Genomic DNA, 22908 nt, shown 5'->3' with positions numbered 1-22908 from the left:
TCACAATACATATCGTTGCAAAGCAACTTTACAGCAAATTAAAATTTTTACACTATATGAAGTAGTAGCTTACTAGTGGTGACTATGTCAAGTTGATGTACATATGGCAGAGATGTGTGGTAAAGATCAATTAATGACGTAATTAAACAGACAAGGAACACCACAAATTAGTAGCAAATTTCAGTAGTGCTGTATGTTGTTTCAGGGTTGGCATCATCTGAAGTCCTCTGAGGGGTTGACATCATCTCTTCTTAAGTGTTCTTAAGAAGCCGTGAGACACACTTAAGCTTGTGAATTCCTAGTTACCACGGGATGTCAATCCCATGGCAGAAACAGAGAACAAATAGGAACATAATTAGCGTAGCTGCTGTTCAAACTAAGCAAAGAAAGATTTGTTCAACCAGAGCTAAAAGATTAATAATGAACATTTGATCAGATATAACTGCAGGAAAAGTTTATAAGATGCATTATTTGAATGCTTGGCTAAAAAGATGTCTTTAATCTAGATTTAAAGTGAATTGTCATGATAGTTCTGTTTTTAGAAACAATTTCATTCTTTGTGGTGTTGCAGCGCCATGAAGTGGACAAGCCCCACTGTGTTACTAGGTATCCTCAGAGCCAGACCTTACATAAATGCACCAAATTTGGTGAAAATATCTCACTCTTTTTAAGAGTCATAGCTATTTATGTATGCATGTATACATTTGGCTCTCTTTTAATTTTCATACAATTTGAGTGTTTGTATGGGGTTTTTATGGTATACTGAAGGATTGTCAACCACATTTACTTAGAGGTGTGAGTCTTGAAACGTCCCATTTACACAGCGTCTTACAGTTGTGTCTAGAGTACTGTCTGTATGAACGAGCAACGAGAGTCAAACCCATGTTTGTTATCAGTAACCATAGCGACAGTGGGAAAAAGCAATATCAAAGATCTCCATACAACTGAACAGTCTTATCACTTTTTGACTCAAAAAGAGTACAGTCGAGCTGCAAGTTCATCAATCAAATCTTCATTAACCAACAGCAGCTTTTATATCTGGATTGAAAGCAGAGAATTTGAGTCATGTGTCAGAACGCAAAACTGATGGGAACAGTGACTAGATCTAAACCTTCAGATGACACACAGCTCTTATCTGTGTCTCCATAAGTTATACCAAAACCACACTTGAAAACCTGCAACTCATGACACACATGCTTGTGCATCAAACCTTCTATTTATACCTTCAAAATAGCAGCAGGTCAAATCAGCTCAATGTCTCTAATACTGGATATTGTCTCACCTGGGGTCAAAGGTCACTGGTTCATTACTGAGGTCAGGAGGATGAGGAGTTGATCCGTCACTCTTCAGAGACACACTGCTGTGTCTCTCACTGCTTTCTTTATCCATACTGAGAAACTGATATAAGGCCTGTATATAGAAACAAAACAAATGATAACACGACAATACATCCAATATTTCTACAAATAATGCACAGAAGGGAATGGTGCCGAGTCAAATAATAGTAAATAATTACATAAACAAACAAACTTGTGTTGGTTCATCATGTGTGACATCTTAGTGATGGAAATTTCAGAACTGTTCTGACTGTTTTCCAAAGTGGACAATTTCAGAATGAGAGGAGAAACATTTGTCATACTCTGTTGTCACAAGCACGGTCTCTGTGGCTCCCTCTGACTGCCGCCAGCGGGAACCCTCTCCGGAATACTAGCACTCCATTTCCCATCTACCCCGTACCTGGGCCGCCACTTCCGGTTCCGGGTCCCCCCGGGTTCACTTCCACCAGTCGGCCATTTTAGGCACGCCGCTTCGGCGTGTTCTTCGCAAAGTTTCGTCTATGTCATGTTAGCGATCTTGAGCGTTTTTCGTTGCCAACCGGACTGTTAAACGTGTGAGTGAACCTTTGCTGCCTGCCCTTTATCGACCTACGCTTTTGTCTCTGATTATTCCCTTTGATCGCCGCCGGCCCCGACTTATTGCATGGACTATCGTTTACCCGTTTGGATTATCTTCACCACACCTGTCCGCCGTTGCTGAACCTTGCCTGTTGACACAGTCTGTTATAATAAAGTTGTTGCACATGGATCCTTCGTCTCCGGATCAGTCATTGACTCGCTTACATCTGTAATCCTTTACACTCGTGATTACCCATCAAAACATATTTCTGTTTAGAGCTCTCAAAAACTGTGATGCTTGTAAAATGGATGACACTGTTGCTTTTAAATCGTTCAGATACTTCCTGAGTCTGAGACGTGTTCATTTTAACCAGAGCAACATTATCCAGCCCTGGATACGGTCTTGTCAGGCCTGCCGAAATCCGATTTCATAAATCATTAGGCTGAATTCATTGTTTGTTCACACACTGTGTCTGTACATATTCCTCCGCAGTGCTCACAGTTAGAACTTACTATGCACGCAGACCATACATACTTATACATTCTGGTTGTTTTGTATTGATATATGCAATAAATATCATATTACCCATGCCTTACCACAAGCATTTCAATGCACACTTTGCTACTGACTTTTTGTGGACATGACTAATAAACTTAATTACTCATTTTGTATCCATGAACAGAAAAATAAGAAAGTTAGGTTATTTCTTACATGAAATGAAAAAAAAAAAAAACTTCCGGCAGGACTCAAGTCAGAGCTCACCTGGTTCAGTTCATGAAAACCCTGAAGTGGTTTGAGTCTGAAGAGTTTCTACATGTTCAGTGACTGGAAAACACCCCACTGGACTTTGCTCCCACTGCAACACACAAGAGATGATAGAACACATTTTATTATACTGCAAAAGATACGAAGACGATAGAATGAAGTTAGAAATACAAATTAGAAAACAAAACATGATACTACAGAATTTTAGCTGGTTTGACAACCACCAATAAAACTGAAAGAAGAATGTTTCATTTTATTATTATTATTATTGCAAATGAAAATATTACAACAATTATTAAATAAAAAGAGGCAAACAGACATCATCACAAGAGCTACACAAATCAACAAACTATATCATCAAAATCGGGAAAAAACAACAGACTTACAACAGACTTAAAAATGTCAAATGTTTTAGAAGCCTTTGAGTTTAAAACATTGTAACATGTAAGGGGCACGTTGTAACATGACCATATGACAGCTTAAAATGTTATCTGATCAAATGGAAAAAAATATCCATGACAAACTATTTTGTCAACAAAATAAAATGATTAACTTTTCAAATAAAATAATGATGTTTTTTAAGAATAAAAAAAAAACCCTAATTTTTGAGGTTCACAATGAACACATCGCAACCATGCTTGTGATGGCCCTGATCGCAAAACACAGCTATACAGTATAGTTGAAAACAATGTGCACAAATAGATGAAACACATTCAGACATTCAGAAAAACACTCCCCTCCCTCCAAACACAGCTCTCATAGAACACCAGACACATAAACAAGCCAAAATGCTTTACATTTTCTTGAAATAATAATTTCTCAACATTAAACATCGATTGTCAGTCTTTATTCACCTGTTTCTTGTGGTTTCTTTTTAAATCCATAAAAGTAAATAGTGATAATTACATGGCTAATGTCATAGAATAGCATAGTTTAATAATAGGGGGGCAGGTTGTAACGCAGTGTTACAACGTTCCCCATCAAGCGCGACTGGAATATAAAAGTGGTTAATGTCTTCTGCTGACTTGCCAAGCATTACTAAACTATCTGAACTGATAAATAACAGATTGGCAATTAAAATAATAGCAGGTTTGTCTCATTTTATGAATACTAAAACAGAAAAAAAAACTTACTTTACTTTTAATATTGTAAAATAAATATTCAGCAATATCATCAAAAGGCTTTTGAATTTTGGCGCACTTTTTTCTTTTCTTTTGTATAGTGTTGCTATGGCAACTAGTAAATACTGTAAATTTAGTTATGCTCGCATATGTGGAAATATTTAAACCACATGTGTTACAATCAACCCTGCGCACCCCTATATACATATATGAATATTTGAAGAATTTCAGACATATCAATAGGCATAATATTTTAGTCAAGCAACCTTATCAACAATAATAATGATATAGAACAATTATGTAACCAGGATTACAGTGATAAACTGTGTTTAGCAGCGATACTGTGAGTGTTTGTACACAATTCATTTCGTGAACTGAGTGTTAAATCAGCGCAGACACAAAAATAAAGCAGACGATCAGGAGACGGGATTCATTTATACATCAGTTCACTTCTATGATTTATAAACAACTTCCTACTTTATTGAACAAACATGATCATTGTATTTGTCTCCTGCAGGAATAAGAGGAACATCATGCAGGATGCGGGCCTCACTTCAAAAGTTCACTTCAATGATTTATAAATGAGTTCATGATTAGGTGATAATGTACTTTTATCCGATTTGATGATCAGAAAAATATGAAAGAAAACGTATTACTGTTCTGAATCTTATAGAATTCAGTGCTTCTGATCTAGACTTTTAATTTCTGGATGCCAATGAAAAACATTAACATTTAATTAATAAAACTTATGTCAGATTTCATAACTGTTCACATTTGGATCTTAGAAAAATTATTTTACAACTGAGTGTGTGTGTCTGTTGTTTAATCCGACACAGAGAAACTGAGGAGTTCAAATAAAGCCTGAATCCAGCATAGAGGGGTTCAGTGAATGTGGTGTTGAATGTGTGTAAGTGTGTGAGTGTGTGTGTGTCAGAGATGCTGTAGAAGGACAGAATGCCGGACGACCAGTCCAGATACACTCCTACTCTATTAGAGGCAGAAGAACAGGCAGGTATATCAATGTAGTTAATATTGTGACAGATAATAATTCTGTCATCAGAGCAGTCCAAATTCCAGGATTTGTCATTGAATCCAAACGCACAGTCACTCCCTTCTTTCCTGTTGATTCCTTTATACGTCAATGATATTTCAGCATCTCCGCTCAATTCAGTCTCCCAGTAACAGCGTCCAGTCAGACTCTCAACACACAGAACCTGAGGATATTCATCAAATCTCTCTGGATGATCAGGATACGGCTGATCTTCTATTACATGCATAACCTTCCTGTTCTCATCAGACAGCATGAGTTGAGTGTTTGCTGTGTTTGGATCAAATGTGAGATCACAGGCATCTGAACACACAAAGAAAGAAACATTGAGAACACAGGATCAGTCACTGTATATGTGCACTGGATTGGGTGGTGCATAATGACATGGGTATTACAATGTAAAGGTGGTTAATGAGGACACTGCCTATGTCACCCTCATTCAAAAGGCTTAAAAATGTATAGGGTTTGTATAGTATAAAAACCATTACGCCTATGGAGAGTCCCCGTAAAATATAAAAAGCAGTGTGTGTGTCTGTGTGTGTGTATGCCTACACTTTCTTGGTCCTGCTGTCATCATGTTTTCTCCTCCATGATCCACACTATAAACACACAAACACACATTAATGTAGATTTGCATCATTCACACACAGATCACTGTATCACACTGCCAAACATACTTGAGTATCTCTAGTTTATAGTTTGGATCGTCCAGTTTGTGTTTGAGCAGCTGGACTCCTGAATGTCCTGGGTGATTGTAGCTCAGATCCAGCTCTCTCAGGTGTGATGGGTTTGAACTCAGAGCTGAAGACAAATAACCACAGCCTTCCTCTGTCACCATACAGCCAGACAACCTACAGATGGATCAAAACAGCCTCATTATCTACAAAACACACATTAACACTAAACTGTTCTGTGAATATCATTCATAGTGTGTGAAGTTGTACAAGAGTTTTCTTTACACTTCATGTATTTAATACCAATTTATTAACTCCCTGGGGCCGACAATCAGCTCACTTTTTTTAAGATCAGTGCGAAAGACACTAAAAATACTCTGTCGATTTTGGTCACACAAATAAGTGTTATACATCATCAGAAACCATGAAGTGTATACTTTTATTTGTGCACACTCGCAATAAAAATGGAACTGTGTGCTTCTTAAAAATAAAGAAAATACACAGGGTGCTTTCTCAGTCTTCACTGTCTCCGCAAACGGCTTTTAGAAATGCGTCAATAAAATGAACCTAAACACTGCGAATACTCGGCACACCGACAGGAGATACATATCTACAGAAAACTTGATATCTCTACTTTTAAATAAATCATCAAGTCTTTTCAAAAACAAATATTCTGCGCTAAAGTAATCTTTATGAAACCAACATGATGTACAGTTTTGCCCTCAGAGCTAATTATTTTTAATGTGATCACGCCCAAGAGCTACATTCGCTTTTGATATGATAAATAGCCACGTGCGAGGCGCAGCATGTTAGCGCCCACATCATCGTAAACAAAGCTTGATGATTCATCAAGTTTATCTCGGCTACTGTTCATTTCTGGAAGAAGACGCACTGAGAGGAATTGCAGAATTTATCTCAGAAAAAAGACGACGCACTGAGAGGAATAACACAGAATTCACCTCAGATGAAGAACACAACGCGACGCGTGGCTGATCCAGAGGAAGAGATCAGTCTGATGAGTAAGTCATGTTTCTTTTTTGCATTAGTTAACGTGTTATTTTGACATAAGCTTGAACACATTTATTAGCTTTTTTTTCCCCAAACTACGATTCCTGGCTAAAATGTTTGAAATTGAGTGAAACATTTTGAAAATGATAGGTAGTTGATTGTGTCTGAATTTCTTATGACACGATTTAGTTTTCATGTTCTATATAATATGAAACAAAATACAATATAAAAGTAATATGAGTGTACACTGTAACATGATAATTACTATGAGTCTAAGAATGTCTAGATCATGTTTGTTATTAATACTCTGTTTCCAAATAGAGTTTTATAATGTGCTAAACGATAATTTGTTTCTCAGATATAAAATGTCCTTTTTTAGACAGTACAAAGCATGCCTGAATCTGTGACTACAAGATCGTTATATACGGATGCTTCTGATATTAACATACTCAGAGATGTTTTTTGTTTTTGTTTTTTAGTGTTTATTTTTATTCTTTTATCTTGAATCCACAGAAAGAAGCAGCAAAAACTTAAATATCATGTATGATTTACTAGTTTCACTTGCTGAACAGGAATGACACAAGGTCTGTTCACATCTCTGTGGTTGGATCAGTGAGTACAGTAATGTGTCTTTGACCTTGATTACGTATGTTTTTATTATATTGTGTTGTAAATAAAATACAAATGACCAAAACCCCCCATTATCTTACTCTCCTTACATACTTTGTTACCTGCCTCATAGAGGGGACGGCCTTTTGTCTCTCAGGTGTGAATCACTAAATATTCATGGCCATTGTCACTCCCTCGCATACAGCTTTCTATCACAAAACATGTCTTAGAAAATTTACATCAATATATTGTTTTCTTGTGAAAGAGCAAGACTTACTAACCACGCATAATATTTTTTTTTCTAAAAAACGCAAACATGTACATCCATTTTGCTCACATATTACTGTAGCACAGTTTGTGCTGAATACAAAAAAAATATAAGTTGGCCAGTAGTATGTTATAAGTAGCTGAAATAAGCACAAATATCAGGGCATGTCAAAACATCTAAAGGGCCCCAAAATCACCTCAGACCCCAGAGGGTTAACCAATGTCTTTGCTGCTGACCTTTGATGATCCAATTCAACCATACTAATAAGGATAAAATTACTTTAGATAAACATTTGAGCTTATTTTTTTAGTATTGTAATAGTCTCCTGCATTTTACTGTACAGACGTGAGTTTACTTTTCCTTCAGCCTGAGGCGTCCTCATTTTACTTTGGTGTGAAAGGGCTTTTACATTTGCCAAAATTGAACTTTTTATATTAAAAAAAACAAAAACAAGAAAAAACAAGCCCTGCCCAGATTTAAAGTAATATAAAAGTAACATAATGCACTTTCCATAAAAACATAATTAGTTACTTTTTAGGGAGTAACACAATTGTAATGCATTACTTTTAAAAGTAACTTTCCCCAACACTGCCTACATGATGCTGAAACACCTGGTCTTGCTTCATTATTTCCACTTGCTCTTGCTGCCATTTTACTTTTCATCACTTGTAGCTACCACATCCAATATTGGATGCATTTGGGTTCCTCTTCTTTGGCCGTTGGTTCCTTCTTCTATTTCGACTATGACTTCTTTAATAAACAAACTCCAGTTGGTCCCAAATGCAGCAGCTAGAGTTCTTACTAGAACCAGAAAGTATGACCAGCCCGGTTCTGTCAATACTGCACTGGCTCCCCATTAAATATTGTATAGATTTTTTTTAAAATCTTGTTAATTACTTATAAAACCCTATATGGTTTAGGACCTCAGTACTTGAGCGAGCTCTTATCACATTATAGTCCTACACATCCGCTGCGTTCTCAAAACTCTTGCAAATTGATAATACCGAGAATATCATATCAACCGCGGGCAGCAGATCATTTTCTTGTTTAGCGCCCAAAATCAGGAAGAATCTACCCAACACTGTTCGGGAGGCAGACACACTCTGTCAGTTTAAATCTAGATTAAAGACCCATCTCTTTAACCTGGGATACATATAACACACCAACATATTTCTATAATTCAGATCCGTTAGGATTGTTAAGCTACATTAATTAGGTCAACCGGAACTGGGAACACTTCCCATAACACCCGATGTACTCGTTGCATTGTAAGAAGAATGGCATCAACGCTAATGTTAGTCTGTTTCTTTCTTATTCCAAGGGCATCGTAGCCACCCGAATCTAGCACAAGACCAGGGGAACCTGATGAGTCCTCTCTGACTTTGCTAAAACATGGAACAAACTGCTGGTTCATCTGGCCAGAGGAGAACTTTATTCCATGTAAAGCCAAGCCAAGTATTTGTTTAGGTTGTATGCAGTTCATGTTTATGTTAAATAAAACTGCACTTGGGTTCTCAGTAGACTCATATTCAATGGACTATCATTTGAAATTCTTATTAAATAAATACTGCATAGTAATGTGTAAAAATCTAAAAACATAGTATGCTCGATTTAAATAATGAGCTTTATCTTGAAAGTTAATGTTTGATGAGTATATGTATGCTTTCTTTAACACAGACAAGTTAAAATCTCCCTTAAATACCTCATTATCTCCAGCTGACAGGTTAGGTTCTTCAGTCCAACAGAGAGCAGCTTCACTCCTGGATCCAGTAGGTCATTGTTACTCAGATCCAGCTCTCTCAGGACACAGTTTGAGGATTGTAGAGATGATGACAAACTCTCACAACACTGAGCAGTGAGATTACAGAAGGACAATCTATAATAACAAAACAAAAAATTATTACACACTAATTAAAATGAGCACTGAGACATTTAACTAACAATTTAATAATTAGTCTAACAATTAACAGTCCTGTCACGTATTGAAGTAGTACTTAAAGTGTATCCCCATCTAACATGTTCACCAACCCATATCATATTCACCCAGAACACTGAAATATAAATAACATGTGAGGCATGTGATCATTTTGTGATACTTTTGCATATTTTTCAGCTGCTTATGCTGACTTTAAGACTTTAAGGCACAAAACTTTGTAAAGCAGTATGTGAAGCACTTTGTGAAAAGCACTATACAATTTAATTCAACTATACATTTCTTTTATTTCAACAAAATCAAAACAACTGAATATGAAAATCAAACCTCAGTATCTTCAGCTGACAGTTTGGACTCTTCAGTCCATCAGAGAGCAGCTTCACTCCTGAATCATGTAGGTCATTGTTACTCAGATCCAGCTCTCTCAGGACACGGTTTGTGGATTGTAGAGTTGATGACACAATTTCACAACACTGAGCAGTGAGATTACAGCCAGAAAGACTGAAAGAGAACAGAACAAACCCATTAACAATCGGATCACCTACAAACTGGGGAGGAAATGGTTACTGGTTCCAGATACAAATTCCGGATGGTTAGTATTTCCAATTCCATATTTGAATTATCATTACAACCAACCTTGATTGAAAAGGCCCCTGATATAATTAGGTCTTCACTTTAAGCTTTTTAATTTTGTGATGAGTGAGTTTCTGCTAGAAAAAGAGCATAAGAAACACCAAGAAACTGTTCTAGAGCTATTGAAAAGAGCCACACTTTTTCTCGTAGAGTAGGATGCAGTGACATGCAAGTGACAATAGAGTAACTTGTAATATGTAACCTATTACGTTTCCAAAAATAACTTCCCAACACTGATGATTACACAAGAAGTCTACATGTCACAACCGGAATCCTTTTGTTCCATGGTGGTTAGGACAAGAGGGTGCGATAAGACCCTCAACAACAACTAAAGGACCATTGTAATCATGAGGTGGAGGGCAGGAGAGACTACATCAATTGCCACCAAAAAAACACCAAAAATGGACAGGAATAATGTATGTCTCCTTATAAGACTGGATCACAAATGATTCGCGCGAACATAGACGCATATATGTAGATCGGGAGGCACATTCCATTCACAAACAAATGTAATCCACTGCATCTTCAGCAGCTCAGATGTCAGGAGTAAATGACAACGGCTATGTTCATTATTACATCCAGCAACACAACACCTCAATCGTTCAATCGGAGATATTCTTGTCTAACTTACATCCCTGCTTCGGCATCAAAACAAGGAAAGTTACTGGACTGTGACAGCTGGTCTGAGGTAAGAGCTCATGTGAGCTCATTCACGTGAGAGACGCGCGAAATGACCGCCCACATCAACTCGTAAACAAAGCAGCAACGTGTTTGTGTCGGATACTTTCGTTTTTGGAAGGAAGCGCTGAGAGGAAAAAGCCTTGTATTTACTCCAGATGAGGACGCGCTGAGAGGAACAGGCTGAGCTTGTTTATCTCACAAAGAGAACGCGAGCGCGGCTACAGGCAGCTGACGAAAGGATCTTATACAGTGTAAGTAATGTTTCTTATTGGCATTAGATAATGTGTTGTTGAGACAAACTTGAACGCATTTACTAGTTGGACTTTTTCCAAAACTATAATTCCTGACTAAAATGTGTGAAATCGAGTGCAACGTTTTGAAATATCATAGGCAACTTTTCAATGCATCTGTAGGGCGTCAGGAATGTTTTATGTTTCATAAACAAATTGACATAAAAGTAGGGCTAATGTTTAGACGATATAAAAGTAATGTATAACTTTTCCTCTGAGAGCACTGTACCAACATCAGATCTTCAACTACATTGATATTCTATTGGTAAAACAAGTTCCTTGACACCTCCGTGAAGTTGGCACCCCATAAAAATAAATAATGACCAAAACTATACCATTCGTTTGTGCTACGTTTGTGCTGATTTGTGCCGCAAAAACGAACGTTTGTGCTGGTTTGGTCGCTCCAAACGGCCCAAATCGCGCGCAGTTCGTTTGTGCTCGATTTGTGCCCGTTTGTGCCGTTAAAATAAACACTGTATCTGTTTTCCTTCCCTAGATATAACCAAAATATTTTCGGGGCTGTGACGTCACTCTCCACCCCAGTTGGTCTAAATCACACAAAACTGGTGTCATTCGTTTGTGCTCGATTTGTGCCGTTGAAATGAACGTCAAATATATTTCCCCTTCTTAGAAATAACAAAAACAATTTGAGGCAGTGACGTCACTCTCCACCCCATGTCGTCCAAATCTCTCCAAACCGGTGCCGTTCGTTTGTGCTGGATTTGTGCCCGTTTGTGCCGTTAAAACAAACCTGGTATCTCGGAGCCCTTGTAAAATATTTGTTTGGGACTGTTACGTAACTCTCCACCCCATATCGTCGAAATCGCTCCAAAAGGTGCCATTCATTTGTGCTCGATTTATGCCGGTTTGTGCCGTTGAAATGAACGTCAAATATATTTCCCCTTCTTAGAAATAACAAAAACAATTTGAGGCAGTGACGTCACTCTCCACCCCACATTGTCCAAATCTCTCCAAACCGGTGCCGTTCATTTGTGCTGGATTTGTGCCGGTTTGTGCCGCTAAAATAAACACTGTATCTAATTCCCTTCCTTAGAAAAAACAAATACAATATGGGGCAGTGACGTCACTCTCCACCCCATGCCTTCGAAATCTCTCTAAACCGGTGCCGTTCGTTTGTGCTCGATTTGTGCATTGATTATATTATATAAACATGCTCGATTTGTGCCGTTAAAATAGTAAAAATCGATTCTTAACGAACATTCGCTAATATTAATAAATTGTATAGCCTATATATAATTATATAGCCTAATTCAAAGCGCTCCCCACACAAAATGGCGTGTTTATTTGTGCTCGATTTGTGCCAGAAATCGTGGTTGTAACTAAAATTCATCTTAAATTGGATATTTAAAGGGAGAAAACTTAAGCACTTAATATACCATTATCTATAGCATGGGTGCTCAACCCTGTTCCTGGAGATCTACCATCCTACAAAATTTAGCTCCAACCCTGATCAGACACACCTGAACCAAGCTAATTATTCTCTTAGGTAGCATTTGATAATTATAGACAGCTGTGCTGGAGCAGGGCTGGAACTAAAGTCTGCAGGAAGGTAGATCTCCAGGAACAGGGTTGGGCACCCCTGATCTATAGGGAACATGTAGCCTATCTGTAATTGCATGGCATGACTGCATTTAAAAGCTAATTTTTCTAGTTTTTCTGTCCCCCTTATAAACGATTATTTACCGTACTGCGTAAGAAAACGAAAAAGGACATAACGGACTGTGGAAAAGGGGCTCGTAGATAAAATAGGCTTAAGCTATAGACTACTGAATGTGTGCGTGGCAGGACAAATCACGGTTCATTGGAAAAAGACTACAAGAAATTGATAGATACTACTGTAGCTAATCACCAAGGTAAATCTATATTTGTATGTATTTGTATATATTTTAATGCATGTTGAAAAAAATAATCTAAATTTAATGAAAACGAATGTTTTGTTGATGTTGTGAGTGCACACAAATCAAAGTAGACTTTTTGCAGTTCCGAATGATATATTACTCTTACCTTTAGCAAAAATGATGGCGTAGATATTAATTAAAAAATCGCAAGTGATATTGCCGGTGCCTCCATGTCTGCGCGCTGTAGCTTCCACACTCCTCATGGATTAAAATGCGCCTAAAAGCGCACATTTATATGTTGAATGTTTAAATTAAAATTGTGAAATGCATTAATTATTTTATATCTATAAATTTTATTTTAGGCAAGTCGTGTTGATTTTGAGAAGGCTAGATATTGTCACGGAGTGAACGAGACGAGAGGCGAGCGGATCCATCTGCGAGCTTTTATTTAGAATACAAGGCAGAGACATCGTAGAAGACAGGCAGGGTCGGCACAATAGCAAACAGGTGTGACACAGGCGAGACGTAGAGAGAGTCCGTAAAGCAGGCGTGGGTCAAACAGGGGCGAACATAATCCGTACGGGGCTAGACGAGAGAGATAAATCCAAGAAAACAAGCGAGGGTCGAAAAGGCAGGCGGCGAGACGAACGAGACGAGATGGCCAGGCAGGAACGCTAAACACAGGAACTAGAAAGACACAGGATAATTATACAAAGAAAACTACAACTCAATACTCCACGCTAACTGAATGAAAGTCCGTTTTTGCGCCACAAATCAGCACAAACGTAGCACAAACAAATGGCATAGTTTTGGTCATTATTTCTTTTTATGGGGTGCCAACTTCACAGAGGTTTTTTAGACTACTGATGATGAGTTTTGCAAGCACTTAAATATCAGGTATGATTTGCTTGTGCTACTTGTTGAACAGAATTCAGAAAACAATTTTCAGGAATTACACACCATCTGTTCACATCTCTGTGGTTAGATCAGTGTGCTTAATAATGTGTTGTTGATCTTCATGATGTATGTGTAACGGAGAGTGAGAGGCGAGAGGCGAGCGGATCCATTCGCAAGCTTTTATTAACAGGACGAGGCAAAGACATGGTCGTACAGGCAGGGTCGAAACAGGAGCAAACAGGAATATCACAGGCAAGACGTAGAGAATAATCCAATAAAACAAGCAAGAGTCCAGTAGGCAGGCGGCGAACAGTCAAAACGGGGAAGCCAGGCGAGGGAACTAAACACAGGGAACAAGGAAACTAGAAAACGCTAACAACAATAATCACAACGACAATACTTTGTGCTCTGCATTGGAAAGACCGGGGCTTTTATAGCGCGCCTGATTGGTCCCAGGTGCTGACCCAATCAGCGCGCTGCATGACGGGAGATGTAGTCCGGGGTGTGGTGCAACAGTCAGAGTGTGTGGATAAGGTGAGAGCGACATCTGGTGGTGAGCGGACCGCGGAACACCGACCAGATTTGTAACAGTATGTTTATATTATACTGTGTTGTAAATAAAATACAGATAATCTAAAACCCCAATCTCTGAATCTTCTCACATTGTTTCTTACCTGACAGTCACAGTCTCATTGATGGGCCGTTAGGGTAGGGCCTTTTGTCTCTCAGGTGTGAATCACTAAATATTCAATGGCCATTGTCACTCCCTCGCATATTCCCTTTTGATCACAAAACATGTCTTAGAAAATTTAAGTAAGTATATTGTTTTTTGTGAACGACTGAACGAGATGATTTTCACATCATTTTGTAGAAAAAAACTCTAGCCTACCACATCCAGTTCTCAAAAGTCTTGTGAACAAATGTTCTGAATGCGTTTCTTGGTCTTATTTCAGTGACTTAAAAAAAATTAGATTTTCACTAACCACGCATAAATGTTGTTTTCTCAAAAGCACAAACATGTACATTCATGTTGCTTACATATTATTGTAGCCCAGTTTGTGCTGATTACAGTGTAACCAGACTTTAGCCATTAATATGTTTTTAAGATACTGAAAAAAGCACAAATGTCAGGGCATGTCAAAACTTCTCCAGAGCCCCAAAACACCCTCAGACCCCAGAGGGTTAATTATGTATATTTTGATTATACTATGTTGTAAATAAAATACAAACATTATCATTGTCATTCCTTCACATATGGCATTTCTAACACAAAATATGTCTTACAACATTTAAATTTACATGTATTGTTTTATATGAATGAACGGGCAGGGTGATTTCATGTCATTTTGTAGCAAAAGGTCTAGTCTACCACACCCAGTACTTAAAAGTCTTATGAACAAATGTTAAGTATGTTTTTATAGCCTTATTTCATTTATTTGAAAAATAGATTTTTGTTTACTAATGACAGGTATTGTTTTCTCAAAAACACAAACTTGTACAGATCATTGCTTGAGGAGCATTAGTGATGTAAGGTTTATCATTTTATAAAACTATATTTGAACACGTAGAACCTGTTGGTAGATAATGTTTTGAATCACCCAATCAACATTTTTGTTCGATTAAAATCATTGTTAATGTTATTATTTTATGTACATTATGTTTATGTAAACAAAAAGGTCATAATGCTGCTAAAATTATTATTATTATTATTTTTCAGAATACACCTTGTTGAAATTATTTCAGTTCGTGTACTAGTACTTCTTGAACATGTTCAACATATTTTAAAAATACTGTGATAATAATGATAACTGTGATCATTCTAATATGACTTTTATCTCCACTACAAATACACATCAACATTATGACCAGTTAACTATACATTATCACTTATAAATTTTTAATACCTCAGTGTCTCCAGCTGACAGGTTGGATTCTTCAAGCCATCTGAGAGCAGCTTCACTCCTGAATCCTGAAGATCATTGTTACTCAGATCAAGCTCTCTCAGGACACAGTTTGGTGACTGTAGAGATGATGACAAACTCTGACAGCACTGACCAGTGAAATTACAGCCAGAAAGACTAGAAAAGAATTGCATAACATTAAAACAATAATGAAATAACAATAAAGACATGTAAAGGAAGATGCCAGTTGTCTGTGCACAGGAACCTGGAACAAAATAATTTAACATTCCAGCCAGAATCACAATAAGATGAGCTCCAGAGTGCGAGGTAATCTGATAATTTTCTCATTCAGGTTCAAGTGATCAATATTCACGTTTCCAGGTGAGTTAAGACTGTTTACATGTTTACCGTGTTGGGGAAAAAAACAACAACAACTTTCTATTAGTGCTACTGGATCTTAGCGCTGCATTTGACACCACTGACCACAACATTCTTTTGAATAGACTAGAAAATTATGTTGCCATTGGTGGAATTGCATTGGCATGTTTCAAATAATTATCTGACCATCATTCATTAGTAGCACTGAAAGAAGAGGTATCATATCAATCACAAGTGCAGTATGGAGTGCCACAAGGCTCAGTACTGGGACCATTGCTTTTCACGCTTTGCATGTTACCTTTGGGAGATATCATCAGGAAACATGGTGTTAGCTTCACTGTTATGCTAATGATACCCAGCTCTATATTTCTTTGCAGCCTGTAAAACATACCAATTTTAAAATTGGTACAACTACATTTTCAGTAGCTTGACAGTAGCTTAGCTACTTTTAAAACAATGTCATGTTTCCAGTAGCTAACTACTTTTTCAGCACATAGTGGTGTAGCGTATTTTGTGAACCTGCAATTGACTGAAGCAGCACAGTGTTTTCTTACAAGATCACATACTAAAATAGTTTGTTACCACCATCTATTGGATTATTGGTGCTTATGACATACATCTAAAAAAGCAACAGGCACCAAACAGCGTCCCAAACTTAATGAGAAGCATCTATAAACTTGATGTCCAACAAAAGAGAACATTTAATAACATGATTTTACCCCACAACATCCGTCAAGAGTTTAAAAATAGCTTTATTTGCTGATCTTATGTGGCTTCTTTTGGTTTATTGTATTGTTGGTTCAAATAAATATTTTATTTAAAACATTTCTCATAAATGCTTATTCAGTTATTTGTAATGTATGTCATTGTGAAAAAAAAGTAATTTCAATGTAGCTAGCTACGTTTTGGTAGTAACTTGTAGTGTAGCTACTTTTTCCAAAGGGTAGCTTGACTGTAGTTTAACTACTTTAACTTATGAGTAGCTTGTAGCTTAAAAAGCTAGTTTCAGAGTACCTTCCCCAAAACTGCCAAAAAGTTCTGCATGTAATCAGTTAGAACACTATCCAACAGTAGACTGCTGCTCTGTCAATTCTTCATCATCAGTTAGAAACCTAGGTGTACCGTATTTCTAGCACTTGTAAAAACGCATTTTTCCATCTTAAGAATAAATCTAAATTACAATCTATGCTCTCAATATCCCTAGAGCTCTATAGACAGATCCTCAGTGAAGACCTTGTCACCTAGACGGCCATCGGTACAAGACCACGAGGACCAGACAAGTCCTTTGCACAATCTGACTTTTGTTGCAGCCTGGAATTAAACCACATCATGCTGGTTTCATCTGATCAGAGCAGAACGGGCCCACTGACTTAACCTGGTTTTTTCAGAGTTTTTTTTCTCCATTTCTCATTCATGGAACTTGGCCCACCATGATCACCAGCATGTCCTGCCTAGCCTTATATGTACCTTCCTAGCCTGTGGTTCCCATGTTAAAAATCAAATCATGGCCAATGAGCCAGGGCAATGAACTATGGGAAATGAGGATAGTGATGCCTGTGTAGAGCAAGTGGTATACTCTGCCTCTGCTGGCATACAAGGGTACTTGCAGCTGGCAGACGTAAAAAAATAAATAAAAAAAATAATCATGTTATGCAAAAATATAACTTATTTTATGCTAAAAAAAAAACCTAACTAACAATACAAGTGAACTTCAGGGAACATATTTAAATAATAAAAAGAAATGTCAGTTTCCATTTAAGATTCTAAGCTTGTTATTTAAGATAAAATCTATAATTTAGGAAATTATTCTGGGTTTTAAAATTGTTTTAATGTGCCAGATTCATTATTAAACGTGAATCTTCATTTATTAATGATTAAACACTCACAGAGCTTTTCGGCAGTTGATCACAGCTGGTATCAGTCTTCTTCTCCCCTCATCTGATGTCTTGTATTTCATGGGGCTCAGCTCATCCAGCGGCTCCTCTGACATCTGAAGCATGTAGGCGATTGTTGAGCAGCGAGCAGCAGAGAGTTTCTTCTCTGAATGTTTGTCTGATTTCACAAACTCCTGAATCTCTCTGGACAGAGTTTGATCTTTCACTTCCAGCAGACAGAGAAACAGATTGATGGACCTTTCAGCTGAGAGATGATAATAATAATCATCATATGGACCTTTGATCTTCTCTTTAATGTACTGTGTTGTTCTCCTGATGCTCTCTGAGCTGTTCTCTGTGTGTGTCAGTAGATTCTGTAAAAGTCTCTGATTGGACTCCAATGAAATGCCCAGCAGGAACCGCAGGAACAGGTCAAGACATCCATTCTTAGTCTCATTGGCTTTATCTACTGCTGATGCTAGTAGATCATACAATGAGAGTTCATCAAATTTGCAAAATTTGAATTCATGCAGTGGTTTCTTGTTCTTGACCACATGTGAGTAAAACACATAGAAAGCAGCGAGAAACTCCTGGATGCTCATATGGACAAAGCTGTAGACTTTACTCTGATGAATCACAGATTCCTCCTTAAAGATCTCAGTGCAAATCCCAGAATACACTGAGGCGTCAGTGACATCTATGCCGCTCTCAATCAGGTCCTCCTCATAGAACATCACATTGCCCTTCATCAGCTGTTTGAAAGCCACTTCAGCAAGTTTCACAATCACTTCTCTGTTGGGCTGCAGGAGTTTCTCTGGATCTCTCTCTTCATACTTCTGATTCCTCATGTTGATCTGAATCAGCAGGAAGTGGATGTACATTTCAGTTAGAGTTTGAGGGATGTCTTCACTCAGATCTTCTTTCAGGAGCTTCTGAAGCACAGTGGATGAGATCCAGCAGAAGACGGGGATGTGGCACATGATGTGGAGGCTTCTTGCTCTTCTGATGTGTAAGATGATTCTGCTGGCTTGATGCTGGTCACTGATTCTCTTCCTGAAATATTCCTCCTTTTGAGACTCACTGAACCCCTGAATTTCTGTCAGACGGTTGATGTATTTGGAGGGGATCTGATTGGCTGCTGCTGGTCTGGAGGTGATCCAGATGAGAGCAGAGGGAAGCAGCTCTCCTTTCATGAGGTTTGACATCAACACATCCACTGATGAAGTCTCAGTCACATCACAAACTTTCTGATCATCTGAAAACATCAGTGTGATTCTGCTTTCATCCAGACCATCAAAGATGAACACAACTTTACACTCCTCATAAATCTTTGAGTCCAGATCTTGAAGTTCAGGATGAAAGTCCAACAGAAGTCTGTGAAGAGTGTACTGATGATCTCGGATCAAGGTCAGCTCTCGAAATGAAAGCACAAACATGAAATCTACATCCTGATTGGCTTTTCCCTCAGCCCAGTCCAGAATGAACTTCTGCACAGAGACGGTTTTTCCGATTCCAGCGATGCCTTTAGTAAGAACAGTCTTGATTTGGTCTTTCTCCTCACATCCTGGTTCAGGTGAGGATTTAAAGATGTCATTGCAGTCAATTGGAGTGTCTTGTGAGTGTTGTGTTTTGGCTGTTTTCTCCATCTGTAAAACCTCATGTTCTTCATTCACTCCTTCACTCTCTCCCTCTATGATGTAGAGCTGTGTGTAGATCCTGTTCAGGAGGGTTTCATTCTCCTGGAATTTCAATCCCTCAAATAATCTCTCATACTTGATCTTCATGCTGGTTTTGTACTGCTCTTTGACTCTCTGTAGTTCATCATTCACTGGTTGAACATGTTTATTCAGAGACGCTGTATCGCTTGTATTGTTCAGACAAAAGACAGAGGCAGTCCCTTGAGAGATGCTTTGGTCTCGATCTGCTCTGCTGAAATATCAACAGAAGAACAGATTAAAAATATCTAAAAAACAATTAAGCATATGAATCTAGGACATACAATTAAAATCTAAATTGATAGAGATGTCAGTTTTGTACAACCCCAATTGCAGAAAAGTTGGGATATTTCGTGAAATGCCAAAAAAATCAAGAATATGTTATCTGTTCATTCTCTTTAACCTTAATTTAATTGACTAAAAGTACAAAGAGAAAAATATCCAACATTTTCACTGGCCAACATTTGATTTTTTTTGTAAATATAACCAAATTTTGATTTTCATAGCTGCAACACACTCCAAAAAAGTTGGAAAGTTGGAAGTTGGAGGCATGTTTAACACTGTGCCACATCAACCTTCCTTTTAATTACAATGTTTCATTGTTTGGGAATTGAGGATACTAATACTTCAAGTTTTGCAAGCAAAACTTTTGTCCAATCTAGCTTAACAAAAAAAAACTTCAGATGCTCAGCAGTCTGTGATAGTTGTTGTCTGAATGTGGTCTCGTCTGGCCGCAGCACACATTTTCATCATCTTTTTGACTATCTGAGATGAGCTCTGGCCCAGAGAACCCCATGACATCACTGCATAGAATTGATGTATAGCTTTCTGCTGGAGTAACAGAAATTCAAGTTTAATTTATCGATGCAGCTGCTGAATGCATTAAGTGACAGCAGTTTTCTGAAGTACTCCTGAGCCCATGTGGCTGTTAGGGAGAGACTGAGAGGTGTGCGGATCCATTTGCAAAGCTTTATTCAGAGACACGGTCATTAAACAGACAAGGGTCAGACACCAGCAAACAGGTTTGTGAAGACAAGACAAAGAGTAGTCCAATAAATAGGCGAGAGTTGATCGATGGCAAACGTAATCCAGGGGCCAAGGAAAACAGGTAATCCACAAGACAGGCAATAAATTCAGATCAGGAGCAAACAGAGTCCAAACAACAAGATGAGAGCGGTATCCAAAACATACAGGTGATCAGAAAACAGGAAAACAGACTCAGAACTAGATTAAACTAAACTCAGGAAACTGGGAAAACTAGGAGTGGCTCCGTAAAGTAGCTATCGCTGTGAGAGTGATAAATGCTTTGCAATACTCGGCAATCTAAAATGGATCTGGGTGGGTGGTGACTGGCTACAGCTGTGTGTAATCAGCACAATGGATGATGGGAAATGAAGTCCATGGTGACATGCAACAGTTTGTGTAGTGTGAGAGTCAATGTAATGGCAGTGCAACATCTGGTAGCGAGCGGATGGAAAGCCACGAACAGGATTCGTGACAGTGTCTATATTTAATACCACAGCATGATGGTTTCTTGTGCAATGCCATTTAGGGCTGCACGATAAATCACATGCGATTGTCAGGCGTGTTTAGTCAGTAAAGCCTGTTCTGTGATTAGTAGTAAATCTCCATCACGTGCGTTCAGCTGGAGCGGCAGTTAATACACAGAGCCGTAAATCACTGACAAGCTACGCAAAATCGCGCTCATAATCAAATGCGATTCATCTGCGATTATGAATGTGATTTTGCGTAGCTTGTCAATGATTTAACGCTCCAGCTGAATGCACGTGATGCAGATTTACTACTAATCAAAGACCCGGCTTTACTGACTAAACACGCGTGATAACCGCATACGATTTATCGTGCAGCCCTAAATGCCATCCAAGGGCCCAAAGGTCATTACATTTAACTGAGGTGTCTTGCCTTGTCCTACACAGACTGACATTTCTCTGGATTCCCTGAATCTTTTCACAATATTATGTGTGGTAGTTGGTGAAAGACCTAAATTCTTTGTGATTTTCTATTAAGAAATTTTTTTTTTTTATTTGTTTGGCACTTTTGTCATGAAATTTGGCGCAAAGTGATGAGACATGATCCAACTTAGCTTGCAAAGACAGAAATGCTCTTTCTATACCCAAACATGACATCCTCACCTATTTCCATTTCACCTGCTTACTGTCAACTGTTTCAAAACAGTTTCATTTGGATATTCTATAACCTTTTCAGTTTTATTTAGTGTGTTACATCCATGAAAATCAAAATTTGGTTATATTCACAGTTGGCCAGTGAAAGCACTGGACATTTCTCTTTGTACTTCAATCAATGAAATAAAGATTAAAGAGAATGAACAGATAACATATTCTTGATTTTATGGCATTTAACATCCCAACTGATCTGGAATTGGGGTTGAATTTTCTGTATAATTTTAGTTTCAGTTTCAGTTTAAAACTTTTTGTAATGTTCATTGTTCCAAAGCAGAAAAGTAGGAAAATGCAAAGAAAAGGAAAACTGTCTTACAATCCTCGAGCGAACAGCTAAAAATGACAGAGGAAAAGAAAACACTCACAAAGAGGTTTAAGAAATGAGAAAGAAACAAAAACCTCAATGAATGGAGCACATTATGCCAGATTGTGATTGACTGCCGATTAAATTATGACAGTCTTTACTTTATGGTGTGGATATTGTAACATGTTAGAGGGCTGTAAAAAGCATATTTTGTTCTGCTGTTTTTTTTTCAATATAATTAAAAGTCCCACATTATGGAAAAGGTTTTTAGCCTTGTTTTATTTTTACATATTACATAATTACATATTACATAACTATTAAATAATAAACTCTGTGTACTTTTTGCATTTTAATAAATTAAATAATGTTGCTAAATGTCTTGTTGTATCCCTTTATTAAGTAAAAACATATTATTTAATTTTTTAATGACATTTCATATACATTTATTACATCGTGCCTCTAAATTTTTTATTGTATCATGCTTTTCTTTTTTTAACTGTACATCAAATTTAGTATTTTAATATCACAGTCTTACTGCATTAAGCCATATTAAGTATTTATGGCTTTCTACAAATGCTTAGCAAGAGACTTTGTGCATTGTGTTAATATTCTGCTGTTCTGCGGCCATGGATTTGCTGGTTTTGTCTTTTCCTTCTACAGGGAATTTGCAATAATCTGTATGTTATAGTACTAAATTAGTTTTAATCATTCAACCATCACAGCATCTTGTCTTTATTGGCAACATTTGTGCTGACTAGAAGTGACATTGCAGGTAACAGAGAGTGCAGGTGGTAATTGCATTGGACTCTGTAGTTTTGTTTCTTTTGTCTTGTCTTCTCCACCCACTACTGTT

The 22908-nt window shown here is 37.7% G+C and overlaps 1 protein-coding gene across 1 annotated transcript; it reads right to left on the bottom strand.

Moving 5' to 3' along the window:
- Window positions 1-1278: 1278 nt before the first annotated feature.
- On the bottom strand, window positions 1279-19680 carry LOC127160725 (NACHT, LRR and PYD domains-containing protein 3-like). The gene is made up of 9 exons (XM_051103382.1): window positions 17848-19680; window positions 15587-15760; window positions 9650-9823; window positions 9092-9265; window positions 5508-5681; window positions 5383-5429; window positions 4582-5133; window positions 2733-2752; window positions 1279-1410 (listed from the first exon to the last, which is right to left on the bottom strand). The coding sequence occupies exons 1-9, from the start codon at window positions 19617-19619 to the stop codon at window positions 1279-1281; spliced, it is 3219 nt and encodes a 1072-aa protein (XP_050959339.1). The 5' UTR covers window positions 19620-19680.
- Between the last annotated feature and the right edge of the window lie 3228 nt (window positions 19681-22908).

This window comes from Labeo rohita, unplaced genomic scaffold, assembly GCF_022985175.1.
Source record: "Labeo rohita strain BAU-BD-2019 unplaced genomic scaffold, IGBB_LRoh.1.0 scaffold_439, whole genome shotgun sequence".
NCBI lineage: Eukaryota > Metazoa > Chordata > Actinopteri > Cypriniformes > Cyprinidae > Labeo > Labeo rohita.
This window is presented reverse-complemented; position numbering and strand designations above follow the sequence as displayed.